General features: G+C 52.3%; 2 protein-coding genes across 5 annotated transcripts in view; both read right to left on the reverse strand.

Moving 5' to 3' along the window:
- The window catches only part of LOC126497776 (uncharacterized), a 74,148-nt gene extending 54,928 nt beyond the window's left edge, over positions 1 to 19,220 (reverse strand). Inside the window, exons 1-3 of one of the 3 annotated variants that reach the window (XM_050135951.1) lie at positions 19,141 to 19,220; positions 10,658 to 10,749; positions 753 to 866 (exon numbers count right to left, since the gene is read on the reverse strand). In XM_050135951.1, the coding sequence (XP_049991908.1) occupies positions 753 to 866; positions 10,658 to 10,732 (189 nt within the window). In that variant the 5' untranslated portion in view covers positions 10,733 to 10,749; positions 19,141 to 19,220. Of the gene's footprint in view, positions 1 to 752; positions 867 to 10,657; positions 10,750 to 12,199; positions 12,376 to 19,140 lie in introns of those variants that run through there. The other 2 variants (XM_050135950.1, XM_050135952.1) reach the window with 2 other exon arrangements.
- Positions 19,221 to 20,665: 1,445 nt separating this feature from the next.
- Prr18 (proline rich 18) lies at positions 20,666 to 24,401 on the reverse strand. Of its 2 annotated transcripts, none has more exons than XM_050135635.1 (2): positions 24,074 to 24,401; positions 20,666 to 23,753 (listed from the first exon to the last, which is right to left on the reverse strand). In XM_050135635.1, the coding sequence occupies exon 2, from the start codon at positions 23,744 to 23,746 to the stop codon at positions 22,808 to 22,810; it is 939 nt and encodes a 312-aa protein (XP_049991592.1). In that variant the 5' UTR covers positions 23,747 to 23,753; positions 24,074 to 24,401; the 3' UTR covers positions 20,666 to 22,807. The 2 variants fall into 2 exon arrangements, with proteins under 2 accessions (XP_049991592.1, XP_049991593.1); XM_050135636.1 differs by lacking the exon at positions 24,074 to 24,401 and adding an exon at positions 23,875 to 24,050.

Here is a 24,401-nt window from a genome sequence, read left to right on the forward strand (position 1 = left end):
ACCCACGATGGACTTAGGCTAGAATCTTTCCGGTAAGCGCACCTTGGGGTGCTTACACACATCATTAGAAATGGGCTAGACCAGGTGCGAGAATTAGTCTGTAAGGGCTAGAGTTCATGGGCCAAGCAGTTCTTTAAATGAATACAGTTTGTGTGTTGTTATTTCGGGCATGAGCTAGCCAAGCGGCCGGGGTGTTGGGGACGCAGCCCCGCCGCTTCCAATTACAACAGGTGTGCACCTGAGGGAGACAAAATCTCTCTCCTCCAGATCCCAAGTTTCTGGATTTTGAAACTCGAGGGTGGATTCACAGGACACAGGAAGATTTTCGTCGTTTTTTCCTTGGTGTCAAGGTTGCTGGAGTGGAGGTGAGGGAAGCTCTTGGGTCCTGGTTGGAGTCAAGTGTTTTCTCTCCCTTCAGATACTCTGCTTCCTCTGTGCTCCACCAGAGGGCGCCGTAGAACAAGGAGCCTTTGTTCACGTACTTGCCATATAATTCCGTTGGGTGCATTTTAATTCACCATGCGACCCTGGATGACGGAATGGGCGTGACTTAAAACAAAACAAAACTTTGTTATAGTTTTATGTTCTCGCAGTTCTAATCCTCTAGAGCTCCTCGCTGGTGCTCCGATCGCACAGCGCTCTGTCCTGCTGCTCGTGGTTACGCAGCCGGAATATGAACCGAGACATTAAATAGAGGAAGATCAATGACGACACTGACTCTCTTTGTTCACAATAACACAAACGGTGGTTACCTGTTCCGGCAAGATCTGCTGCGCTGCCTTCCCTATGTCCTCCATTTGGGCTCGATTGTCTCTGCTTTTCTTTCCTTTGGCTTTTTTGAATGGTCTCTCAAGATCTGGGACGCCCTGAGTCACAAAAGAATTCGTATTAAATTTTGGATTAGAACTTCTTTTCATACAGCTAGACATTGTTTTATACTGTAGCATGCTGGACACTTAGCTTGCCCGTGCCTACATGTGCCCCCAGAGAAAACGATGCAGGAGCAATTCTGGAAGCAGTTAGGAACATGGGAACAGCAGCTCCTTGGTGCTGCAAACTGGCCATCTTCCCGTGCTGGCTCACACGGTGGGCACACAACAGGAGCTGTTAAAGAAGGTGAGGAAGTGGGCAAGACAACTCCGAGCCTCCCGAATGCCGCTGGAAAGGGAATTGCTTTTCTAAGCACAACAGCAACAGAAGCTGCCTGGCTCTGGCTGATGCCTCCAGCCCAGCCCCCTCCTTCTAAGCATGCTCCTTCTGTTTCGTGGCTTTGTGGTCCTAGCAGCAAGCGATGCTCTGATTTTTGTAGCCCAGCAACGGGACTAAGGGGTGCCTGATGGTGGAAGGAAGTCCTGGCAGGTGGTTTGTCAAAGACACTGGCGATGGAGGCAGAGAACTCTGAGCTGGGGCTTCTGTAGGAGACCAGCAACCATCACAGACAGCTATCACAGGGCAGTCTTTATGATTTCACCCTTACCTCTCCTTCTTTTCCCCCACAACCACCTATATCACATGACCCCTATATCACATGACCTTTCAGGATGTTCTCTGATGAACAAGCTGCAGTAGGAGCTGGATAGTAGGAGCTGCTCAGAGGTAAGAGCGTGTGTGCTCATTCAGAGGGCCCAGCACCCATGATGGGCAGCTGACAACCACCAGTAACTCCAGCTCCAGAGTTATGCAATACCTTCTGACCTCTGTCTGCGTGCACATGAATATACCACACACAGAGTTACACGTATACACACAATTAAACATAGTGGGCAAGTTCACAGTCAAACTCAAAATCAAATTTTGTGATTCTCTCTAGAGTGTAGTTTCTTTAACTTTCTCTAACTTTTATGTGAACTTCTTGATTCGTTTTGGTCACCCCTGAATCTTTGTCCTTTGTTTGTTTGTTTACTATGTCGTCCTTGAACTTAAACAAGCCCCCTGACCTGAATGCCAGGATTCTGAGTGTGCACTGCTGTACGCAGCTCTCTCTCAATCCTGGCGATAAAGTCTGATGTCTTAGTGGGACTCAAGAGTTGACTTAGTGTCCTGGCCTCAAACAGGATTTAACTTAAAAGTCAGAAGTAATTAAGTCCGAATTCTTTCCCCACACTCTTTATCCTTAATCTCTTCCAAGACTTCACGCCAGGCTGTGGTAGAGCCCCTGCTTTGCAGGCACGAGCCCATTTCTGAGCACCCATTTCTCCTCTAACAAAGAGGTGAGGAGAGAAAAGGAGGAGCGGGCGGAGTATGTGTGTGTGTGGTGACCCACGGGAGTGATTCCACTTTTATCCTGACTAAAGGTCAGAGGGTTCTAGCTCATCCGTTGCGCCAAGGCTAACACAACAGGATGCTTGACCTAGGGCGTGGCTAACAGGAAGATTTGCCTAAACAAAAAGATGCCTCCATCAAAGGTGTGGCTCTTCAGGGCTGTAAGGCAGGAGTCCTTACTTAGAGTGGTTACCAGGTGTCTTTGTGATGTTGGGAGGAAGTCACGCTTGCTTGTTCTTGTATCATTGGTAAAGACATCTTTGGCCCTCCCCTTCTGGTTGGAGTATAAAAGGACAGTGGAAAAATGAACTCGAGGCTTCCTTCAGTGTTGACTGGAGCCCCTCTTAAAGCTACCCTGTGGCTCTGTCTGCAAACTCCGAAAGGTCCTGTTACTGTCCTGTAGCACCCGTGCTGCTACAAGGCAGTACACGAGCCAGGAACCAGGCTTGCGACTTAAAAACACATGGACAGAGACAGACAGAGAGACAGAGACGCGGACACGGGTCATCCTTGATACAAGAACACCAAGGCCCAGTTTATTGTGCTCAGGGGAAGCTTATATAGGGATCCTTAGTCACGCCCAGCTCTCGGGATCTTTCAGCTGTAGGTCTCCTCAGCCCGCCATCAGGGTCCCGTTCTCAGAGCAGCTGCAGGCAAAGAAAGTCAAGGGGCCAGGGATCTGCAGCTCCCAACATCTGTCTATTTCTTTTGTGTCTCTGTTTTGTTTTGTTTTCCTGCCTAACATTTCTAACCCCCACGCCCCTGCCCTGGAATGTTGGACCTTGACGGGAAGGGAGGGAGAGAGGATGTCATGGATCTGTGTTAGCCAACTGGAGCTTGGTTGTTCTCTTTTCAGTGTTATTAAGATCTACAAAATGCTCCTCCTTGGGGTGTTGGCTCAACACTGAGGAAGGCAAGCAGCTTGTGAGCCTGTAGCTGTAGGACTGGAGGAAGGACATCAAACCTGCCTCATCTTGGTGCTCCTAGAAGCATGACACCAGCTAGCACCCCCCTCGCCTTTGGGGTTGGGAAGGAGGGGAGAGGGGCTGAGCCATCCCTCGTCAGGCACAGGAACATGAAGAGGCCCCCCCCTCTCTCTCTCTCACACACACACACACAGGATCACCATGTACATACATTTTGTCCTGGGGGTTGGGTGGTCACCGACAAGATCCGGTGGGCATCCTGCTAGGGGGAAAGGAGGAAAACCAGGAAGATAAGTGGAAGCGTGGAAGAGCAGGTGGTGGGGGCCCCCGACTTCACAGTGCATTAGTGTAGCCTGGTGTTAATTAGCTTTGGAAATAAAGCGAGCACAGGGGCGGGGAGCAGAAAGAGCCTGCACGGCTGAGCAGAGACTGTGTCAGGTGACTCCATGAGGGTGAGCTGATGAGGGGACAGCCATACCAAGGAAGGAGCAGGCCCCAGACGTCTGGCCCCATTTTCTCTTGAATCCACTGTCTCTGGCGACCCTGAGCAGGAGGGGAAGTGCCAGCCCTGCAGAGGCCAACGCGGTATCAACGGCATCAACGTCATCTGTGGTGTGCTGTGCTAGGATGCAGCATCCCAGGAGAGGCCTGCTGCTGTGTTGCCATAGCAACATCTTCCCTGCCATGGCCCTGTCACTAGTATCTCATCATGCCTCTTCCTTTGGCTGTGAAAACTGGCTGCCAGGCAGGGCCCCTGCAAACATTCAGTTGTCACCACCGCCTCCACAGGGCAGAAAGGATCCGGGCAGGGCTACAAGGGCCTAGCGACCTGTAGGTTTTCTTTCCCCTTGTATCAAAGAGACTGGTCCAGAGACCCAGGAGGAGGCAAGGCAGACACAATCCTGCTTCCTCGGGGACAGCAGGAACTTGGATCAGGGCCCAGCAGTAGATTCAAACCAGACCCGGCGACGCAGTGATGGGGAAATGAGACAAAGGAAGAGGACCGCTCTTCTTTGACTTAAGGGCAGCAAAGAGAACAAAGGCCACCCAGCACCCCGGATTCAGCTGGGGACAGTAGCACAGCCAAAGGGTCTGGCTTTCGGAGCCGGTTCTGGCTTTCATCCATTCCGTGCTTCGTGCTTCATCTCCGTGGCGAACGCGCATGCTGATGCGTCCAGTCGCCGCGGAGAGAAACTCAGGCTCTTAAAGCAAAAGCAGCAAATGAAAATGTCTAAGGAAAGCAAGGGCCGCAGCCGCGCTGCGCCAGGCGCCAGGCCCGTGCGTGGGTGCTGCGTCCATTACACTTCTTCCCACTGAATACTGAACCCTTCTGTTGCAGGGTCTTTGAGTGTGGCAGCTTGTTTCTCGGCTCGGGTGGGCTGAACACAAGGAACTGGAGCCCTGGAAATACGATGGCTGCCCAAGTCACACTGACCCAGGGTGGTCACCTCATGATGTGCGCTGAACGGCACGCATACATGCAGGGAAAATACTGATACACATAAAAAAAAAGAATACCTAAGACTGCTGGGTGTGGTGGCTTTTAACCCCAAAACTTGGGCGGCAGAGCAGGCAAGTCTCTGTGAGTTCAAGGCCAGCTCGACGAGCAAGTGTAGTAGAAGATCCAGCAGAAGTGTACTGAGGCAGAGCAGCAGGTCCCTACAAGGGAGGAGGCTGGAGAAGTGAACTGCCCCGTGCATGTGTCTGAATGGGAGAATGATAAAAGTAGGAGCATCCAGGGCTCGGGAAAATCCTACCAAGAAGCTTCGAGAGGGAGGAGGAGTCAGGACGTGAAGAGAGTGCGGGCTGATGGGCTGACGCCAGGTTGGCGCTATCTGGGTGAATCTGGGCCTTTTAAAAAATCTGAGCTAAGTCAGGTGTTGGTGGCACACACCTTTGTTCCCAGCACTCAGGAGGCAGAGGCAGGCAGACCTCTGAATTTGAGGCCAGTATGGTCTACAGAGTGAGTTCCAGGACAGCCAGGGCAGAAACAGAGAAACCCTATCTTGGAAAACAAACAACAACAACAACAAATTCCACATGAGCTAAAATTACAGAGAATGTAGTCACCCAGACACTTGCCCTCAAGGCCTAGTCCAGTTCTCCTGTGCAAGAGAAGGGTTTCTAAGTGAAGTTTACGGCTTCTGAGCTAATTCCACAGCGTTTGGGGTCCAGCTTTTGCACTCTCTGTCTGTGTAGAGCTCACTGGAAAAGCGTCTCCTAGCTTGCAGGTGTCTTCCTCTGGGATAAGTTCAAGGCTTCTGCGTGGAACTCACCGAGTGTCTGCTCTGCCAGCTCACAGTGGGTTTTCCTTGTCTAGGGTCCTCTTATCAGTATGTGACTGCCAGAAAGCGGGACCACCTTCTATGGGTCTCCATCACCTTCCCTGGAGGCCAAGGACTCTTCACTAAAGGAGTCAGACTAGCAATAGGAAAACAGCTTTAAAGTGGTACAGTTAGGGGCGGGAGGGCAAAGGGCTCGCAGCATAAGCGCCAGGACCTGAGTTTGAGCCCCAGAACCCTCATTACAATGACTGGATGCAGTGGTATGGACTATAATCCCACAAGTGGGAAGGCAGGGATAGGCAGATCCCAGAACAGCAGTGCTCAGCCAACCTGGCCTCCTCAGCAAGCATCAGGCCAATGAGAAGCGGACTTTCAAAATAACAGCAAAAACAAGTTGAATGAGCAGTGTTGGAAACTGTCATCTGACAGCCACATATACCCATATATACATGACGACACACAGGCATGCGTGCATACACACACACACACACACACACACACACACACACGGCAAAATAAGCTGTTATTGAGAAGATAAAGGGTTGTTAAATAAAAATGGTAGCCAGCAAATTGTATTCATAAACTGAAAAGGAAAATAACAGCAAGATTCTGCCACAGACCTTTAAGAAGAGCTAAAACTGGGCTGGAAGAATGGGATTCGGCAGTGGAGTGCGCCTGCTGCTCTTACAAAGGACCTACATTCAATTTCAGCACCTATATGGCTGCTACTCCAGTTTCAGGGATTCAGGCTCCCTCTTCTGGTCTCTAAATGCATTGCATGCACATGGTGCACATACCCGCAGGGAAGCCACACACACACACACACACACACACACACACACACAGAGCTAAGACTGCTGAGTGTGATGGCACATGCCTTTAATCCCATCGCCCAGGAAACAGGCAGGCAGATCTTTGTGTGTTCAAGGGCAGCTTGCACTAAATAATAAGTTCCAGGCAGCTAGGCTTCATAGTGAGACCCCATCTTAAAAAGAAACAGCAAAGACCAAACTGTGGCACTAGTGTCTTGCTAGCAGAAATGCTATGGGTGTGAACACTCATCCATGTGACCACACCACAGTCTCCTTAATAGTTGGCTTATGGTGAGATCCCTCTTTCACTCAAGGGAATTGTCCAAGCGGTATTCCACGTGCACAGAGCCTGGACCAGTGAGCACACTCACTCCATTTGAACAGACCTGACTGGAAACAATCCACACATCTGTCATGGTGTGACCTGACAACCAAACCTCAGCTCTGAGGGACTGGATGGAACTGAACCTTCCATCCACACAGACTACTCAGAGATGAAGCCGGACACCACACGCTCTGATGACATCAGCTCTCTGAGACCAAGGTAACAGGACATCCAGATGGGAGGGTTTTTCATAGAGAGAATGTGAGACAATGCGAATTAATCTACAGTGAGAAAAGAGCCACGTGGAGGTTGCTCCAGGGTGAGACTAAAAGAAGCAGGAAGGGACCTAGAGGGGCTGGAGATGGGGGGTGGAGGTGTGCTCACCGCTGTTAAAATGTGTCACACTCCAGGCCTGGGGTGCACAATATTTTGTATGATGTGGCAGTCTAGAAAGACTATTAAAATCAACAAAAGTCCCTCTTTGCTTCTGCAGGCTCCACACCACTGTCAACTGCCCTCTTCCTCATTTTCTCGGTATCTCCCATTCTCTCTGAGCCCCACTGTGCTCTGGTTTCTACCAAACGGCCCACGGGACCAGCTCCTGCCATCACGGTTGGCACAGCATGCCAAGCCCACCAGCTCTCTTGTGCCACACTGGGGCATCACTTCCTCCCTTTCGTTTTATGTCATCTTTGCTCATACAGGGCTAATCCTCCTGCCTCAGTGAGTCCCGCCTTTTCTGTCTCTTCCTCTGTGTCATTCTCAGCCTACTTCCTGCAAGTTATCTCAGGCTTTACCAACCCTAGCTCCCTCTCCACTCTCCCTTGGGTCTTGGTGCTCCTTCTCTTCTGTTCTCCAGGGTGCTCACAATTCCACACCCACGTCAATCCCTGAATACCATCTCACTCAGACTTATAAGCACTGGGGGTGGGAGGGTTCTGTCCCCTCCCAAAGTCCAATCAAGCCTGAACTCAGGATCTTTCCCAAATGCCCCCCCCCTCACCACGACGGAAATTGATGGCCATCTGACCCTTTTATCCCTCCCCTCCAGGCACCTGTCTCCAGGGCTGCTTGTCTGTTTTCCTGAGACAAGGTTCACTGTGTAGCTCTGGATGTCCTGGAACTTACTCTGTAGACCAGGCTGGCCTCAAACTCAGAGCTCCGCCTGCCTCTGCCTCCTGAGAGCTGGGGTTAAACAGGTGCACTACCACCAGCCTGACCAGTCCTCCAGTGCTTATGCATGCTGCCCAGGGGGTAGTTTCAAAACCACCCCTCCTCTCCAGATCCACCACCATCCTTTACCTTAGCCTTTATCATCTTCAACCCATCCCCAGTGCACAGTGGTACAGTGTGGGATTTGCATGACCCTGGCCATTTCTCCACACCCACCAGCCTTCAATTAGAATAGCCTTCTAATTGACTGGTGTGTATTTTTTGCTTTAAGTTTTATCCCGAGGTTATCACTACTATGTATAGACAAACGGTGGAACTGGCATAGCCTGGGTTGCTTCCCGTGGTCGGCACTGGAAAGAACACAGTTTGCTGAATAAATTTATCAGGAAGGAAAATAGAGCTAAAATGGGGCAGTGGGGCAATGGCAGTGAAGATGGTAAATTTGACAGGCAGGTCATAAAGACACAGAACGTGTTCCATTTGACGGGGTGCAGGGATTGTCTAGGACCCCTAGGCTCGTGATCACACACACACACACACACACACACACACAGAAATAAGTAAAAAATTGAAAACACAACAGAAATAAAACAAACACAAGTGACAGCATCAATACCCATGGATCTCTGGTATAGGAATCAGATTTGCTCTGGGCTCCTTTCACACCTCAGCCTAGTTCTCTCTGGTCCTTGACCTCTTGGAGAACCAGTAACAGGATGTTTGGGCAGAGGTGTGACTACTGGATGTCTTGCTACTCGAAGACCAGACAACGATGCTTGACTTAGGGTGTGGTTACCAAGGTGTTTTAAGATATAAGGAGGTAATTACACTTGTTCGTTCCTCATGTCATGGGAGGGAAGTCTTTTGTCCTCCCCTTTTGATTGGTGTATATAAAAACGATGAATAATGAACTTGAGGCTGTGACCATCTACCATATTCACTGGAAGCCCCTATCTTCTGTCTCCTGTCTATTTCTGTCTTCAGTCCTCCCTCCCTTTGCAGAAACGTGTCAACAAGTCGGCCAGTCACAACAGCCCTGGAGACTGGGACCCTGGTGCTGGTTTTCCCTGGTAAGGAAGGACAAGAGCAGCGTCTGCTGGGAACAATGGTCCGACCTTGGTGCTGTGACCATGGAGCCATGAGGTGGCTGACATAGTGGCCTCTATGGGGACCAAGCACTATGGGGCTCTTGGAACCAGACTGGAAAACCAGACCAACACACTTCCCAAATCTGAGGAATGTCTGAGCCTCCCACCTGTCCACAGTTAGGCTATGGGTTTAGATTGCCATTAAAGTCTCCTGCCTACTCTGCCTGGGAAAACCAAGGCTGTCTTTCTGTCCAGTTAGCCTTGAGGCCACACGGAGATCACAGAGCAATCTTCCTGGACAGACACCATCTGCTCCTTCACTGCCTCTGAGAATATGCGTTCTACTGTGCCTCTTCGGCTCGGACCCTCCTGCCCCACGGAAGGTGCTGCAAAAGCCAGTGTGGGCTGCTCTCCTGGGTGCCTTTTGGTGAGGTTCCTTCAGTGACGTCAGCAACCGTGAGCATATGCCAGTTGCCCTTTTGTCACCTCCCTGGGTCTCTTCTTCTTAAACTTAATTATTTTTTTGTGTATGAGTGTTTGTCTGTCGCGCATGTTTGTATATGACCTGCATGCCTGGTACCTGAGACCAGACGAGGAATACGAGTGATAGATGGCTGTGAGCCACCATGTAGGCGACGGGATCAAACCCAGGGCCTCTGGAAGAGCGGCCAGTGCTTTTAGCTGCTGAGCCTGCTCTCGAGTCCTCTTAGATTCCCTTCTTGAATAGCACAGACAGGCTCTTCCCTGAGGGGACTTTAGGGCTCCTAGGGTGACTCCCTTGCAAGGATGCACTGTAATGTGATGTGAGTGTTCTGTGTCCCTGTATCCTCATTGTTCTCTGTACCCTGTTCCCAGCGTCACACATCATGGCCTGGGGTGGGGGCAGTGGCAGGCAGCACCCCTCCAGAGAATGCTCTGAACACATACAAACCACACATGATACACACACCCTCAAGCTGTAGCATATCTACCACCTAGGCAAGGCGGCCTCAGCATCTCACCTACTGGGTGTCCATGTAGGGACCAGACTGACAAGGGAGCCAAGCCACGCCCCTCTGGGACTTTACTAGAAACTAGGATGAGAGGGAAATGTCAACTCCACCCCACCCAGGATTCACAGAACCCCAAAAGCCTCCAAACACGCAACTGGCCGAGCTTACCCCCCCCCGGTCTTAAAGATGGATCAGCTGTCTTCTCACAAAGCCCCTTTCCCGAGTTTGGGTGTCTCCGTGAAGACTGATTCGCCGGGACTGAGTTCAGGTTACAGCTCCTCTCCACAGGGCCACAGGTGCCACAGACTCTGGGTCTGTGCACTCTCAGCTAAGAATACTCCAGAACAGAGGGAGAAAGCGGTCACATGACCCAATGATGGGTGTTCTGGGCCCCAGGTGCTCAGCAGTCACCTAAATAGGAACCCTGGACAGAGCCCTAAGAATGAGAGACCCGAGAGACAGGTGCCACATGGGCTTTCCTCTAGGGGAGCCACCAAGCCACTTCCAGGTCAGCCACACCCTGATCATGACCAGAACAGAACTGGATTTCTCAGTTTTGCTGGAACCTTTGTAGGTGCCATGGAGTTGGGTTTGGTATTTTACACACGTGTGTGAAATATTCAACTGTAATGAGTTTTAGCTGTTTGACGTTGACGTGCGTATTTCACCTCTATGACCAAAAGCGACATGTATGTAGAATGTGCTCCATGCAAGCTTCAGTCACCGGGTAACCTGTCCCTTCCAGCTTAATGAAGTTTCTGAAATCCTCCGTGGCCTCTCCCCAAAGCGATTACCTGCTGGTGAGGGATTTGTGCTCGGTGGCTGCTCAGGAGAGGCAGATCCAAGCCCTTGTTGGGGTCCGTGGCCATGTTCTGGGGCGCTACACCTATGAAGACAGAGGACGCACTCAGCTCAGGGCAGGCCTGGAGACAGGCCTGTGGCTGTGGGGAGGGAACGAAGTCAAGTGGGCTGAAGAGAGAGACTCACAAGCAAAGGGGAGGACTCTCAAACAACAGCCCCGGGTCTCAAGCACCTCAACCATGGCCTTGTGGCTTCTAGTTTCTGATCCCCAAGGCCTCCTGGCTACAAAGTTCTTCCCAGATGAACACAACACCTTAGGGTCACTCTCTCCCTGTAGATCCCACCAGCCTCATTAGCCAATGGAATTGAAAAGAGCCTCCTTGAGTCAATAGTTGAAGGATCTGTCGTCCTAGGGCCCCCAATCTAGGACAGGAAGGGGTGGGTCCTGTGCAGACCCCACATGAGCCTCAGCTACCGGACTCTCAGCACTGCTTAGGGACACTTCAGCTATGAGAAAGGCAGAAGGCAGCTTTCTTTGGATTTATTGGGAATTGAATTTTCCCTGGAACTCTCTGACCCCTCCCTTATACTCCAAACATAGAGTTCTCCTCCAACATCGTCATGATAGGATGGGGAGGAGGAGGAAGAGGAAGAGAGTACATGGACTAGGACTCTGAGGAGCTGGTGACAGGCCTTCGCTGTCCTCCCGGAGCCAGGAGCACTGCCTGCAGCCCTGGCTGTCCTCCCGGAGCAAGGTGCACCACCTGCAGTCCATCCTCCCGGAGCCAGGAGCACTGCCTGCAGCCCTGACCATCCTCCCGGAGCCAGGTGCACCACCTGCAGCCCTGGCCGTCCTCCTGCAGCCAGGTGCACCACCTGCAGCCCTGGCCGTCCTCCCGGAGCCAGGTGCACCACCTGCAGCCCTGGCCGTCCTCCCGGAGCCAGAAGCACAGCCTGTGGCCCTGGCTGTTCTTTCAGAACCAGGTGCATGGCCTGAAGCCCTGGTTGGTTGGTTTCTAACCAGTCAGGACTGAGCGTGGGTATCAATGCCTCACAAAGAACACTGGTGGGAAGAAAGGGAAGTGGTTTGACATTGTTGCTCTTTATTGTTATTATAGTGGGGGTGGGAGTTCACATAATTACCAAGAGTATTTAGGAAATGTAATAAAAATATTTGTGATAGAGTTTTATATAGCCCAGGCTGCCCTCTAATTTGTTTTATAGCCTAGAATGACCTTAAACTCCTGATTCTCCTGCCTCACCTTCCCAGTGCTGGGAGGACGTGTGGAACATCACAGAGTTTATGCTGTCCCGGGATCAAATCAAGGACTTCGTGCCTGTTAAGGACGCTACTCTGCCAACGGGGCTACAACCCCAGCCCCTGACTTTTCTTTAATCGAATCTTCATGAAAATTAGAGGGGAACAGTAATCTGCCATGAGCAGCTAGATTTAATTTTGCAAGAGATGCCTCTCCCATCAGGAACCCAACTACTCATATCTCACTAAGTCAGGGCTACACTGTATCTGCCCTCACCTGCCGTCCTCAGGCCAGAGGTCCTTTCTGGGTCCACACAGCTGGTGTCCAGGTGCCCTGAGAGAGCAGGCGTGTGCCCAGCTCTTTCCTCCTCCACCGCCCTCCACAATCTCTCCTCCAGGGCACCAGCTGTGCCCACCCAATCAGGCTGGGACCTTTCAGGTTTCCACAGTCAGGTCCAGGCAGACTTTCCACGATCTCCAGGACACTCTGTTGTCACAACAAGGTGGCCCTGGTAACGAGTGCAGGAAACTCCGCAAGTCCTGCTCGCCCTCTGGGCCTGTGGCACAGGCTGTCTGGCCGGAGAGAGACTTGAGTTGTCCTGGCTACAGATCTCTTGCTCTTTTGGGGATCTTTCCTCCTAAGTGCCTCCAGGTGTTGGCACTGGGCTCTGGCTATCCATTGCATTAAGTCAACCCAGGCGAACCACGGAAAGCCGCCACACTGCCCACGCCAGCAATCCTTCCGCCCCTGGTTAGACTAACTGTGGAATACGAGTGATGCAGTATCTACTCTTCTATCTGGAAACACAGAGGAAGCAACCACTTTTGAGCTCAGCTCTGTGGCAGGCAGAGGTGTCACAGCCATGTTCCTGGGTCCTACCCTTCCAGGACGTCTTCAGTGAGCTGTGCTTGCCATGATCCCAGCTCCCTCAGCCTCTGAAGAGCCTCTTCTCACTCCAGCATTGTCCCCAGCCAAGTGCTGAGAAGATGGCCCCTCGGGATCCCCCAGACACTTGAGCTGGTTCATGCCATTAAGAACACTCCTTAATGGGCTGTGGTGGCATACTCACTCGGGAGGAAGAGGCAGGCGAATCTCTGGGAGATCAAGGCCAGCCTGGTCTACAGAGTGAGTTCCAGGGCAGGCTATACAGAGAAATCCTGTATGTGTGTGTGGGGGGGGGGGGGGGGGGCTGAAGAGACGGCTCACCCAAGCACTTGTTGACCCTGTAGGGTGTCTCACAACTGCCTGAAACTCCAGTTCCAGTGCCTCCTTGTGTCCCTCCAGGTACCAGGCATGCACATGGTGTACATGCATACACATAGGCAAACATCCATGCATATAAAATAAATAAATATTAAAGCACACACACACACACACGCTCAGCTGCCTGGTGAGGGCCCCAGGGTCATCTCAAGCAACTCTGCTGGGCAGACCTGTGCTGGGTTGGTGCTCACCACTGAGTCACACCCTGACCCTCGGCTCCGCCTCCTAACAAGGTGCACACCCCAGCAAGGACAAGTGACCCCCTGACTTTCTTCTTTGTCTTCTAGCAGGTGGGGTCCTGCAGGACTCTGATTTGCCTCCTCTTCCCTCCCAGGCTCTCTTACAGCCTGGCTTGTGGCTCAGGCCCTCTGACCCCCTGTCCTCTGCCTGGCCACTCTCCCCTGGTGTTTGGTTGGTTACTGGTTAAACATCTTTGCTCGGTCACCTTCGCAGTGACTCAATACTTGGAGCTCCTTATTTAATCCTGCCCCGCCCTCCCCTGGCCCTAATGGAACTTGATCTGCTTTTTCTCCCCCCACTGCCCATGTCATCTAATCTTAAACCATTTCCACATTGTTTACTATTTGCCGCCTCCTCCACAGGCACATAAGCCCTGAAGGGCTCCTGGAGCCAGCTCTCCAGCCTGACTGACAGTCACTAGGTAGGAAAACAGTGAACCCCACTGCTCCTTCAGTTACCTTGTGCTGCTACCCAGTTCCTCCCCATCCCTCCCCTCTGCCCTCAAAGCACCAGCCACTCACCACAGAGCACAGAGACTGCCTGCAGAGGCTTGCTACATACCACTGAGAATCTTTGTGACCAGGTCTGGAGAAGCTGCTGTGCAGGTTAGCTTTGTGTCCATTTGGCACTAGCTAGAGTCACCTGAGAGGAGGGAACCTCAGTGGAGAAAATGTCTCCACAGATCAGACTATAAATAGACAATTCTGTTGGGCATTTTCTTAGTTGTTGATGGAAGAGAGAAAGCCCAGCCCATTCTGGGTGAGGCCATTTCTGGGCTGGTGGTCCTGGGTTCTATAAAAAGCAGGCTGAACAGGCTGGAGAGATGGCTCCGTGGTTAGGAGCACTGGCTGCTCTTCCAGAGATTGTGAGTTTGATTACCAGCAACCACATGGTGGCTCATAACCGTCTATAGTAGGATCTGATGCCCTTTTCTGGTATATAGTCAAACATGTAGATAGAGCACTCACATACATCAAATAAATACATAAAGAAACAAACAAATCTTTTTTTAAAAGCAGGTGGAGCAAGTCAGTAAGCAACCCCCCCCCATGGTCTCTGTCTGCATCAGCTCCTGCCTCCAGATTCCTGCCCTGCACCTCCACACCTGGCCTAGTGCTGTGATCACAGGTGTGACCCTCCACACCTGGAATAGTGTAGGCTCCATCATCTGCAGCGTTTTCAACACGCTCATCTTCCAGGCTCCATCATCTGCAGCGTTTTCAACACGCTCATCTTCCAGGCTCCATCATCTGCAATGTTTTCAACACGCTCATCTTCCAGGCTCCATCATCTGCAGTGTTTCCAACACGCTCATCTTCCAGGCTCCATCATCTGCAGTGTTTACAACATGCTCACTTCCAGGCTCCATCATCCGCAGTGTTTACAACACGCTCACTTCCAGGCTCCTACAGAGCAGAGCTCACTGAGCTCTCAACACTCCATGGCTTTTCTAGTCCAAAGTCCCAAAGTCCTTGCACAGGCCTCCCCAAAACAACATGGCCAGGTCTGTCACAGCAGCACCCCACTGTCCTGGTACCAGCTCCTCTTAGGGTTACCATTGCTTAGATAAAACACCATGACCAAAAAGCAAGCTGGGGATGACAGTGTTTACTTGGCTTACACTTCCACATCGCTGTTCATCATTAGAGGAAGTCAGGACAGGAACTCAAACTGGGCAGGAACCTGGAACCGGAGCTGATGCAGAGGTCTTGGAGGGGTGCTCCTCCCACCGTGGGCTGGGCCCTCCTATATCCAGCACTAATTAAGAAAATGCCTTCTAGCCCAATCTCACGGAGGCATTTTCTCAATTCTCAGAGGCTCCCTTCTCTCCGATGATTCTAGCTTGTGTCAAGCAGACAGGAAACTGGCCCGCACAGTGGCTTTCCGCCTGTTGTCTTGCGGTTCACACAGTGTGACAGACAGGGTGACATCTGCCTCCCCTGGGCACCCGTGCAGGTATCTTCCCCGACGGTGTGAGAGCCCATCCCCCGTCATCATTAGGATGTGCTAGATGCTGTTTTCTCAAATCCGACAGGATTCCCATCATTTGTGGGGCAGAAACATGATGTAGCTAAGAGGCTGCTGATGCCTCAGCCTAGACACACCCCTAAAAGGTCAACAGGGTGCTGCCTGCAGAGAAGACACTCCCTGGGAGCCTCCAGGTCAGGAAATCTGAGAACAGTGTGGTGGGTGCAGTCGTCCTCAGAGCCCACCTTCCTGTGGCAGCCAGCATTCGTATGTGTGAACTCGGGTGAGGAGACCACATCTAGGGGTCTCTTTAGATGACACCTGCTCTGGCTGCTTCTACACAGACCCCAGGCTGACACAGGAGTGGCCATGATGACAAAGCTCTTTGTCTGAAGTCCCTGTCCCTTCAGCGCCTCGGGTGTGTTTTGTTACCGAGTGTGACAGCTCCATAAGAGGACTCAGACAGGGGCGATTGTCTCGGAACTCTTTAGCTTCATTGTCGCAGAGCTGCACATGCATGCTGTGGTCAGCGAGGTCCGCGGCCTGGGGCAGTGCCAGAGGACTGGGCATGGCAAGGATCACCCTATTGTGAGCCAGCCAGGCCTGACCGCCATAGCTGGGAGGCAGCGGGCACGGCGAGAGGTTATGTGGCTGACTAGAAGGCACCAAGCAATGAGCCAGGTGGGGGCCCAGGCACTGCCCCTTACAGAGTGCAGTCCACCTGGAGATGCTCCCTCCACCATGGTTGCCCAGGGTCCTCCTGCATTGTGTGTCTTTTCTCAGATGGCTGGTTTCACCCAGGTGTATCTGTTAGCAGTTCCTGAGAGTAAGGGGCTCATGCCTTTGTGATCATAGCTAAGTGGCTCCGTCACTGTGCTCTCTTGTGACAATAGATGAGGAAGTCGTCATCGGCTGTACTGTCTGAATTCAGGTGGGACTGACCCTCTGCTATAAAGTGATGGGGTGACAAGGACATGTGGGGCGCTTGTTGGGGGTGCATTTGTGGGACGACTTCAACGTCCCTCTGGGCATGTGCTTTATAGAAGGGACAGGACGTTGCAGAAGGAGGCCAGGACTGACTGGCCACCTTACCCACAGCATTCCCCTGAGCTATTAGTTGGGCCAAGGAATTGCCTGCAAATTGAGGGCAAAGGTCATAGCTCAGAAATTGAGCCTTGTCCCTTGGCTGTGTTATGAGGAGGTTGTGGTGACCTGTCCCTTGGTATTGGGTCCTGGGGTGGAAAGATTCACCAAGACCCAAATCTAACTCCATGTGGATGGACTCCAACATAGGGTGGGAGAAGGCCAACAGGGGATGCCCAGGGATGCCACACATGGACCCTCTGCTGACTGTGGGATTGGCATATCAGGAAGGGAGGCAGGTCAGTGTAAGTTTAGGGGACTGTCAGACAGGGTCCTGGACAGCATCTCACTTTGTTGCCCAGGCTAGCCCAAACTCATAGAAACCTTGCTGTTCAGCCTCCTGAACTTTGGGCTTAAGGGTATGAATGTTTCCCAATGGCGAAGCCTTGTCCTCTGAGCTCCCCGGTCTTTGTACTTGGCTACGGCTGACACTGAGCAACGGCTTTGGTAAGGGGTTGATTAATCAACTCCCCATGGCTATGGACAATCTCTCCACAGCCTCTCCGCACAGGCCAAGCCCTTAGGTTTGTAGGGAACAGGATCCCGCAGAAATAACATTCTATTCAAAGGACTCGCTGGAGAGTTCTGCCCTGCTGGGGGCTGTCCTGATGAAGGTAAGTCATCTGTGGATATCATCCTAAAGTCTGGGAATATGTGTCACTGGCTGGAGTGGGCTACACACAGGAGACTCACTTCCAGAGAGGATTAACTGAGGGAAAACCCTTCCTGGATGTGGGTGGCACCATCCTGTGAGCAGGAATCAGCTTCCATCTCTTGCTTCCCAACTGATGCAATGTGACCAGCCATTTCCCGAATGATGGGACGTGACCGGTCACTTCCCGACTGGTGGGACGTGACCGGCCACTTCCCGACTGGTGGGACGTGACCGGCCACTTCCCAACTGACCGGCCACTTCCCGACTGGCCAGCCACTCACATTCCTGCTACCACAGCTGAAGCCTTTTCTGCTGTCATGGCCGCAAGGATTGTGACCTGAACTGTGATCTTAAATTCTCCCTTCCTGATGCTGTCTTTTTCAGAACAGAAAATGGGAAAGGTAAGTTTGAAGCCAAGGACTGGAGAAGCCCTCAGTTGCTGTAGGCAGAGTTTAATGAACCATTTGGGTGAGAGGCCCAGCGCGATCAGGGCACTGAGAGAAATGTAGACTGTGTGGGCCCAGTTTCTAAGGCCTCAGGGGAGAATAAGAACATTATTTGCAAATATGTTAGAAGACATTTACATTATATTCTGGCAGGGAATCTGGCTGTATTTTTCCTTTAACCTGAAAGAAATTGAGTGAGGCTGAATTCGAAAGTGATGACGCTGGGCATCAAGGGATGGTACAGCCTTTAATCCCAGCGCTGGGAGTTCAAAGCCAGCCTGGTCTACAAAGTGAGTTCCAGGACAGCCAGAGCTACATAGAGAAATCTTATCTGGAGAGGGGGTGTGAGAAAAAGTAATGGACTTAGTTATTCAGTGGGGAGGGGACTCCTAAGACAGAATAACATTCAAGCTGTGGAATGGTTATTGTTCACCGCTCTTAGATCTCTGGTGAGAGACAGCAGATTTAATAAAATGTGCTGTTTGGAAAATAAAGAGTGGGTGAGCTTGAAGATGCCGACAGGAAGGGTATGGACAAAAGAGGTGCTGACGAGAAACTGGAAGCTCTGGTTAAGAAGAGCACTGGCTGCTCTTCCAGACGACCCAGGTTCGAGTCCCAGAACTCACATGATGGCTCACAACGGTAACTCCAGGTCTAGAAAATCCAATGCCCTCTTCCAGCCTCCACAGGCACCAGGCACACAAACAGTGTACAGGTGCATATGCCAGCAAACACATAAAAATAAATATTATATAAAACATAAAAGTAAACATTAAAACCAGAGCTACTGGGACCATAGGGAAAGCGAGGGCAAAGCCCTCACTCCCGTAGACTCCAGCCGTGTAAATGCGAGCTTATTTAAACAGAGAGGCTGAGCTGATGTCATTGCTGGAAGGTCTTCCCGACTCAGAAACATCTATCCAAGGAAATGTTTCCCCAGGTCATTTGCTAAGGTGCATGGAGGCCACTCCAGCTGTGATAGGAAGATAACAGCCTGTTAGCTGGCAATAGACATTAGCAGAAGCTACTTGGTAGCCTTTTTGCCATATGGAAAACGCAAGAGTTACGGGACCATAGAGGCTCGTGTCCAGGTTCCAGAAAGCTGCCAAGACTTGGCAAGGTGCAAAAGGATTGGAGTCTCTAAAGGGAGGCCCAGAGAAGCCACTGAGTAACACAGGGAGGAGGAACTCTAAATTGCAGTGGAGACCCCGGGTTATAGGAGAAGCCCATGGAAAGCTTCACACAGAGTGGAGACAGAGCAAGAGAGGGGCCGAGTTCAGGTGGGAAGAGCCGGAGGAAAGGACTTCCCAAGGCAGCCGAGCCCAGATCCCAGGCACGTCGTTGCAGGGCTCAGCATCTGCCCACCTGGATTTTGGTCTTGCTCCCGTCCCTCCCATTTGGAATAACAAGATTTATTCTGTGCCACTGTATATCAAAGCATGTAACTTGTTTATTGTCTTTTTTTTTACTGGCTTTTTTAGAGGTTCAAAATTAAGACTTACCTTGAGTCACAGAAGAGACTTTGGACTTTTGAGTAGGGACTGGAAGATGCTATGGAGATTTTGCACGATATGTATTTTACTAGATGGAATGAGCCTTTATGGGCAGGGGTGGAATGTTCCCTTTAGAAGTGTGTGTCTGGGTGTCAGGTTGCTAAGGGGTGGAGCTGTGACTGTTTAGCTGTCAACTTGGAATCACCTAGGAGACACCTAAGAGACACCTCTGGGCACTCTGTGAAGGTGGTTCCAGAGAGGTTCAACTGAGAAGGGCCACCTGCCGGGAACACAGGCAGTGTTATCCCATAAGCTGGCACTTCAGGTGAAGTAAAATGTAATAATAATAATAATAATAATAATAATAATAATAATAATAATAATAATAAATCAGGCCGTGTTTACCTCTCGCTGCTTCCTGAGGTCAGATGGGGTGTGACCGGTTGCATTGTTCTCTTGATTGACATGTGCCTTCCCCTCCACAATGGACCTCATCCCCTCAGACTGTGAGCTAAAACGAACTCGTTCTTCTCTAAGACCCTTTATCGGAGCCAGATCCTTGTCACAGGGAGGGACTAAGTAACCAGCATATGGATTTCTCACGGCCACAGCAGCCTATGCACGGAGGCCAGTGCGGTGTGCTGCTTGCGTTGATGGAAGACTGACTTCACCACTTTCTTTCAACAACATTCTACAAAGTTCTCATGCAAAAAGCAAAGGGTCCAAATGGTAGGCTTAACAAGCTTGGACCCCACAGATCAACCGCCGTATGCTGAACGGGACCATTTCAGAGAAAACCAGAAAACTAAAGGTCCTGATATTGTAGCATCCATTGCTAGTTTATAAAACCCATGTGACAGTGCCAGGTACCCCCTAAGTGTCGTCACACCGAGTCCGACCCTGGACCTCACAGGTACACACCACAGGCCTGGTGCACAATTGTCTCTCTCATTCCACACATCCTCTAGGATGGATATCAACCTCTCCCGTGTACATGTAAGACAGAAAGAGGGGGTGGCTCTTACGATTACTGTCACTATTCTTTCCCACATGGACTCAAGAATTAATATCACACCACACTTACTGTGCGATATGGTAGCAACCCTGGCCGTTACTCAAATGGACCACTTACATCTAGCTGGGAAAGCCTACAAGTTAGACAGGCAGAAGCAAAGGTTTTGCTGAATGTACAGGGGAGGTGTCTGTCCAGACTTCACAGCCTTCCTGGAATATACGTTCACTGCCTGCAGACCATTCTTGTTCTGTGTAATGGCCTTAGGAGTGTATAAGCTCTTGTGGGAATTTGCGATCTGTCACAAGTTTGTCATTGTTCAATAGCTTAGAAAGCATTTGTTCTTAAAAGTCTTAGAAATCCAGGCAATTTCTAGTAGTGACCTTTGGTGACCCCAGAAGTCCCTGGGCCGAAGGAGGGCAGGCAATGAAGAAACCATCTTAGAGGACTAACAAGTGTTCACAGGTTCCTTTGTGGACGGTTATCAGTTATATTCTCCAAGAAGCAGCACACACATCCAATCCCTCTTTTATTTAAACATGAAATCGTAGCACAGTGATAGAAATGTCCTCAGAACATCAGCAATGATGAAGAGACCCCGTGAGCACAGACCTTCCTTTCCTTACGGGGAGAGTCATCGGCTGTCCAACACAAACAGTCCCCCATCTCTAAAGTGGAGGACCAGGAGCACAAGGCCCTATGAGTAACCAACCAGGGAAAATGTGCTTAGCATTGCACTGAGGCCGGTTAGAAAGGGAGTCAGGGAGGGGCATCTGGAGGCGACAGTGAGGAAAGAAGTCAGAGCAGACACAGACAGGGGTGGACAGAGCAGTACGAAGACCAGAAGATGGACAGAGAACGAGGAAGCTCTCCCTAGAGGCCACTTCTTCCAGAGGGCAGTACTGTTGTTTGCCCTGGGTGCCGATGAGACGATGCCACGCTGTGCCAGGCTAGGGTGCAGAGGTAGTAGTCTCTCCACTGTCCTACCTAGAGAAAGAGCCCTTCTGCTCATGCCAGGGTTGCTTATTTTGCCCCTTTGGCATGAATCATTTAAAATCAATGAAAATCTACTTCTCAGATTTCAACCTCGGGTCAGGAAAGACGAATTAATAAGTGGCTTGCTTTTAAACTCATCTAGTGGCTGGAGTAGCTCCCTCTAATCGAAGGCTTCATGTTAGACAAAGTTTGTGCCAAGGAAAGAGAAACGGGACAGAGAGACGGAGAGAGCAAAGATCTCTACAAGGAAAATATGTAGTTGGTTCTTAAAAATGTAAGGCTTCGATTTAAAATAAAATTAGGAGTTGACACATTAAAGTCTAACGAAAACATTAAACCAGTTATTGACTTGCATAAGATAAGTAACAGACAAGCAAACTGAGGTACTGCATCACTCTCCCACACCAACCTTATCTGATTAGAACAAACACTTCCTTCTTATCCTTGGGGTTAAATCCACTCAGGCACAGAAGAAATAAGAAAGAATCACCCTCTAGTTAGTGGGGAGGGCATGGCTACCAAGAGACAGTAGTTTTACCCTTCATTCAAATAATAAATAAAATTTAAAAAGTCGCTATTTACAGTTTACAGACCCCTGTGTCGCCTGTCTTCACAGTGACGAAAGCCAGCTGCCCTCATCCACAGGTACTTCCTCCTTTCCCCTCGACTAACTTCCACAGTGGGCAGACTTGCCCTGCCTTGCTTTTACACATGCACCTCCCCTCCCCGGTACCCTTTCCTTAGCCAGTGTGGGAGACATTGCTGTGCCCTCAAATAAAGGCTGCATTCTTAGCAAATGCCAACCGTAACCCCTGTTTTCCTTCCTGGATGCAGCTCTTGGAAACAGTTCTGTGCTCCTGGGGACACGTGTGTGACCGTGAGTGAGACTGGTGTATGTACGTGAACGCACATATATGTGAGAGTAGCAATGTATGTACTAACGCAGGCATGTGCGGGTGATTGTGTATGTGTGCGTGCACACATGACTGCTAGCGGGGCCGTGCATGTGTAGCTTTGGGCATGAGTGTGCCTGTGCCCACTGGAGGGACGTGTTCTCGTGTGCATATGTGTGAAAGTGTGGGGTGTGGGGTGGCTAACCACATGGCTGGCAGACAGAGCACAAATCCACCAGGGTCATCCTGTGGCAACAAGAGCTCACTCACAGGGCGCACAAGTTACAAGTTAACCAGACTTTCTAGGCTTTCCAACACCCAACCTCTTTCTGATTTCGGAAGGAAACAAATCATAAAATGTAGCACCACATTCCGGCTCTACAAAAGGAGACCACCCACCCTCGGTGGTCACAGGCTTGCAGAGTCCCCAAGAGGTGGGATACCACCTGGGGCAGAGGGCCACTGGGACCACTCCTTAGGGTGAGAGGTTAGAAGGCATTTCACAGGTCCTTCCTCCCCACGGGGGGTGGGGCAGGAAGAGCAGAGGACAGCCATTGGAGTCAGGCAAGTCTGCCGTGTCCCACGCTGACCTACTTGGCTCACGATGCACAGTGCACAGGTGGGCGGTGGGCATTAGAGGGTCACCCGTGACTAAGTGCACCAGAGCAAAGTTCCAGGCTGTGGTCCTGTCCCTTGCTGGCCTACCTAGTTCACAAGAGCCCAGGTGGGCAAGGGGCGAAGGAGGCAGTGGTGGGTCACACCAGGCTCACCTGGCTCACAGTGTGCTCAGGTGAGGCAGTGCGTCCAGAGGCCCTGTGCGGCTCCTCGCAGCGGCTGCCGACTCCACCCCACGCAGCCACTCGGTGCATTTGCGCACCAGGCCCTCGTCCACCACCTCCACCTCCTCCTCGTACTCCTCATCGTCGTACTTGTGCTTCTCATTGAGCAGCGACACCTTGAGCACCGGGCGCAGGCTGGAGGGGCGCGAGCTGGGCATAGTAGCCTGCAGACCTCCTGGCATCAACGAGGCACTAGGAGAGCGGCTGCTGACAGCCACAGCCAGAGGCGCGTCGGGGACACTGGTGGGACCGCCCCTCCGCAGGGTCGAGGTCCTGGTCCGGGGACAAGGGACCAGTGGGCGCCGAGGGTCGGCCGAGGGCGTGGGGAAGGGCCTGCGGGACCGAGCCATCAACTGTTTCTCCAAGTGGCGCCTCTGGATGACCAGGAGGGCTTCGGGCGTGAGGCTCAAGGAGAAGCGCGTGGCGTCGTCTGGCCCGGCCCCCGCCCCCACAGAAGTCCCCGAGGCGGTGGCTCCCGCTGGGCTGTGGCTGCTGGCGACCTGCCGGGGCGCGGAGCACGTGGTAGAGGTTCCCGCACGGCCGGGAGAGGGCTGGGGCGGAACGCGTGCGGAGGTCGGCGGCTGCGGGGTGCCAGGACCCAGGCCGGGGCCGCGGCGGCCCGGCGGCCTCTTCAGGGTGGTGGAGGGCCAGGAGCTGGAGAGCAGCATCTCGGGCGGCCTCTTCTTCTTCTCCCCGGCGGCGGCGGCGGCGGCGGCAGCGGCAGCGGCGGCGGCAGGCGGCGAGGGCACGGGCGGTGCACAGGGCCTCCGGGAGAGCTGGCGCGCGGCGGGGCCCCCCGGGGTCCGGGCGGGCGGCGGCGGAGGCGGCGGAGGCATAGGCGGGAATGACATGACGCCGCTGAGCAAGCGGATCATCAGTGTCCTGGAAGGAGAGGGGCGGGTCTCAGTCACCGCGCGCGGAGCCGCCCCACAGGCCCAGCGACCCCCTGCGTCTCCCCATCTGTTGCAGATCGCCGCGCGCGCTCCCCCCCCCCCACACCCACCTGCGAGCAGCCGCAGCATCTCCCGCTCCCTCCCAGCCCCGGCCTATGCTCCGCGGCTTCAAAAGAAGGCTCCTCCCGCCCCTTCCTCGCTACAGCAACTCCCAGGAGCTCCCTCTAACTGGGTGCTTCGGGCTGGGTCCTGCGGGCACCGCCACCAGCCGCCCAACTGCAGGCGAATCTTGATGTCCCCGGTTCGCACCTCCGAGACGCGCGGGGCTGGGTTGGGCCGCGGGAGGAGGAGCGCGCGCTAGCATGGGCTTGCCAAGTCCCGGGCTGGGCTGCGCGGGGCTGCTGTCGCTGCCGACTGCTGAATACTGGAGACAAAGTGCCCAAGAGCAGCAGGGGCGGGAGCTGGCACCTGGTGACCCAAGCTCTCCCGTTCTCCCATGGCCTGCGAAGCTAAGGCTTAGTCCATCAGAAGCCGGGAGCTAGGTCTCAAGGGAGCCGGTGGCACCACCAAGTCACTGCTGGAGCCCTGCATGTTAGACAGAAAAGCCTTTCAGATGACACGGGAGAGAAATCTCCTG

Source organism: Alexandromys fortis, unplaced genomic scaffold, assembly GCF_014885135.2.
Source record: "Alexandromys fortis isolate MF-2015 unplaced genomic scaffold, M_Fortis_MF-2015_v1.1 scaffold_23, whole genome shotgun sequence".
NCBI classification, from domain to species: Eukaryota; Metazoa; Chordata; class Mammalia; order Rodentia; family Cricetidae; genus Alexandromys; species Alexandromys fortis.

Coding starts and splice junctions, on each gene's coding strand:
- Prr18 (XM_050135635.1), bottom strand. CDS start 23,746: ATGATCCGCTTGCTCAGCGGCGTCATGTCATTCCCGCCTATGCCTCCG.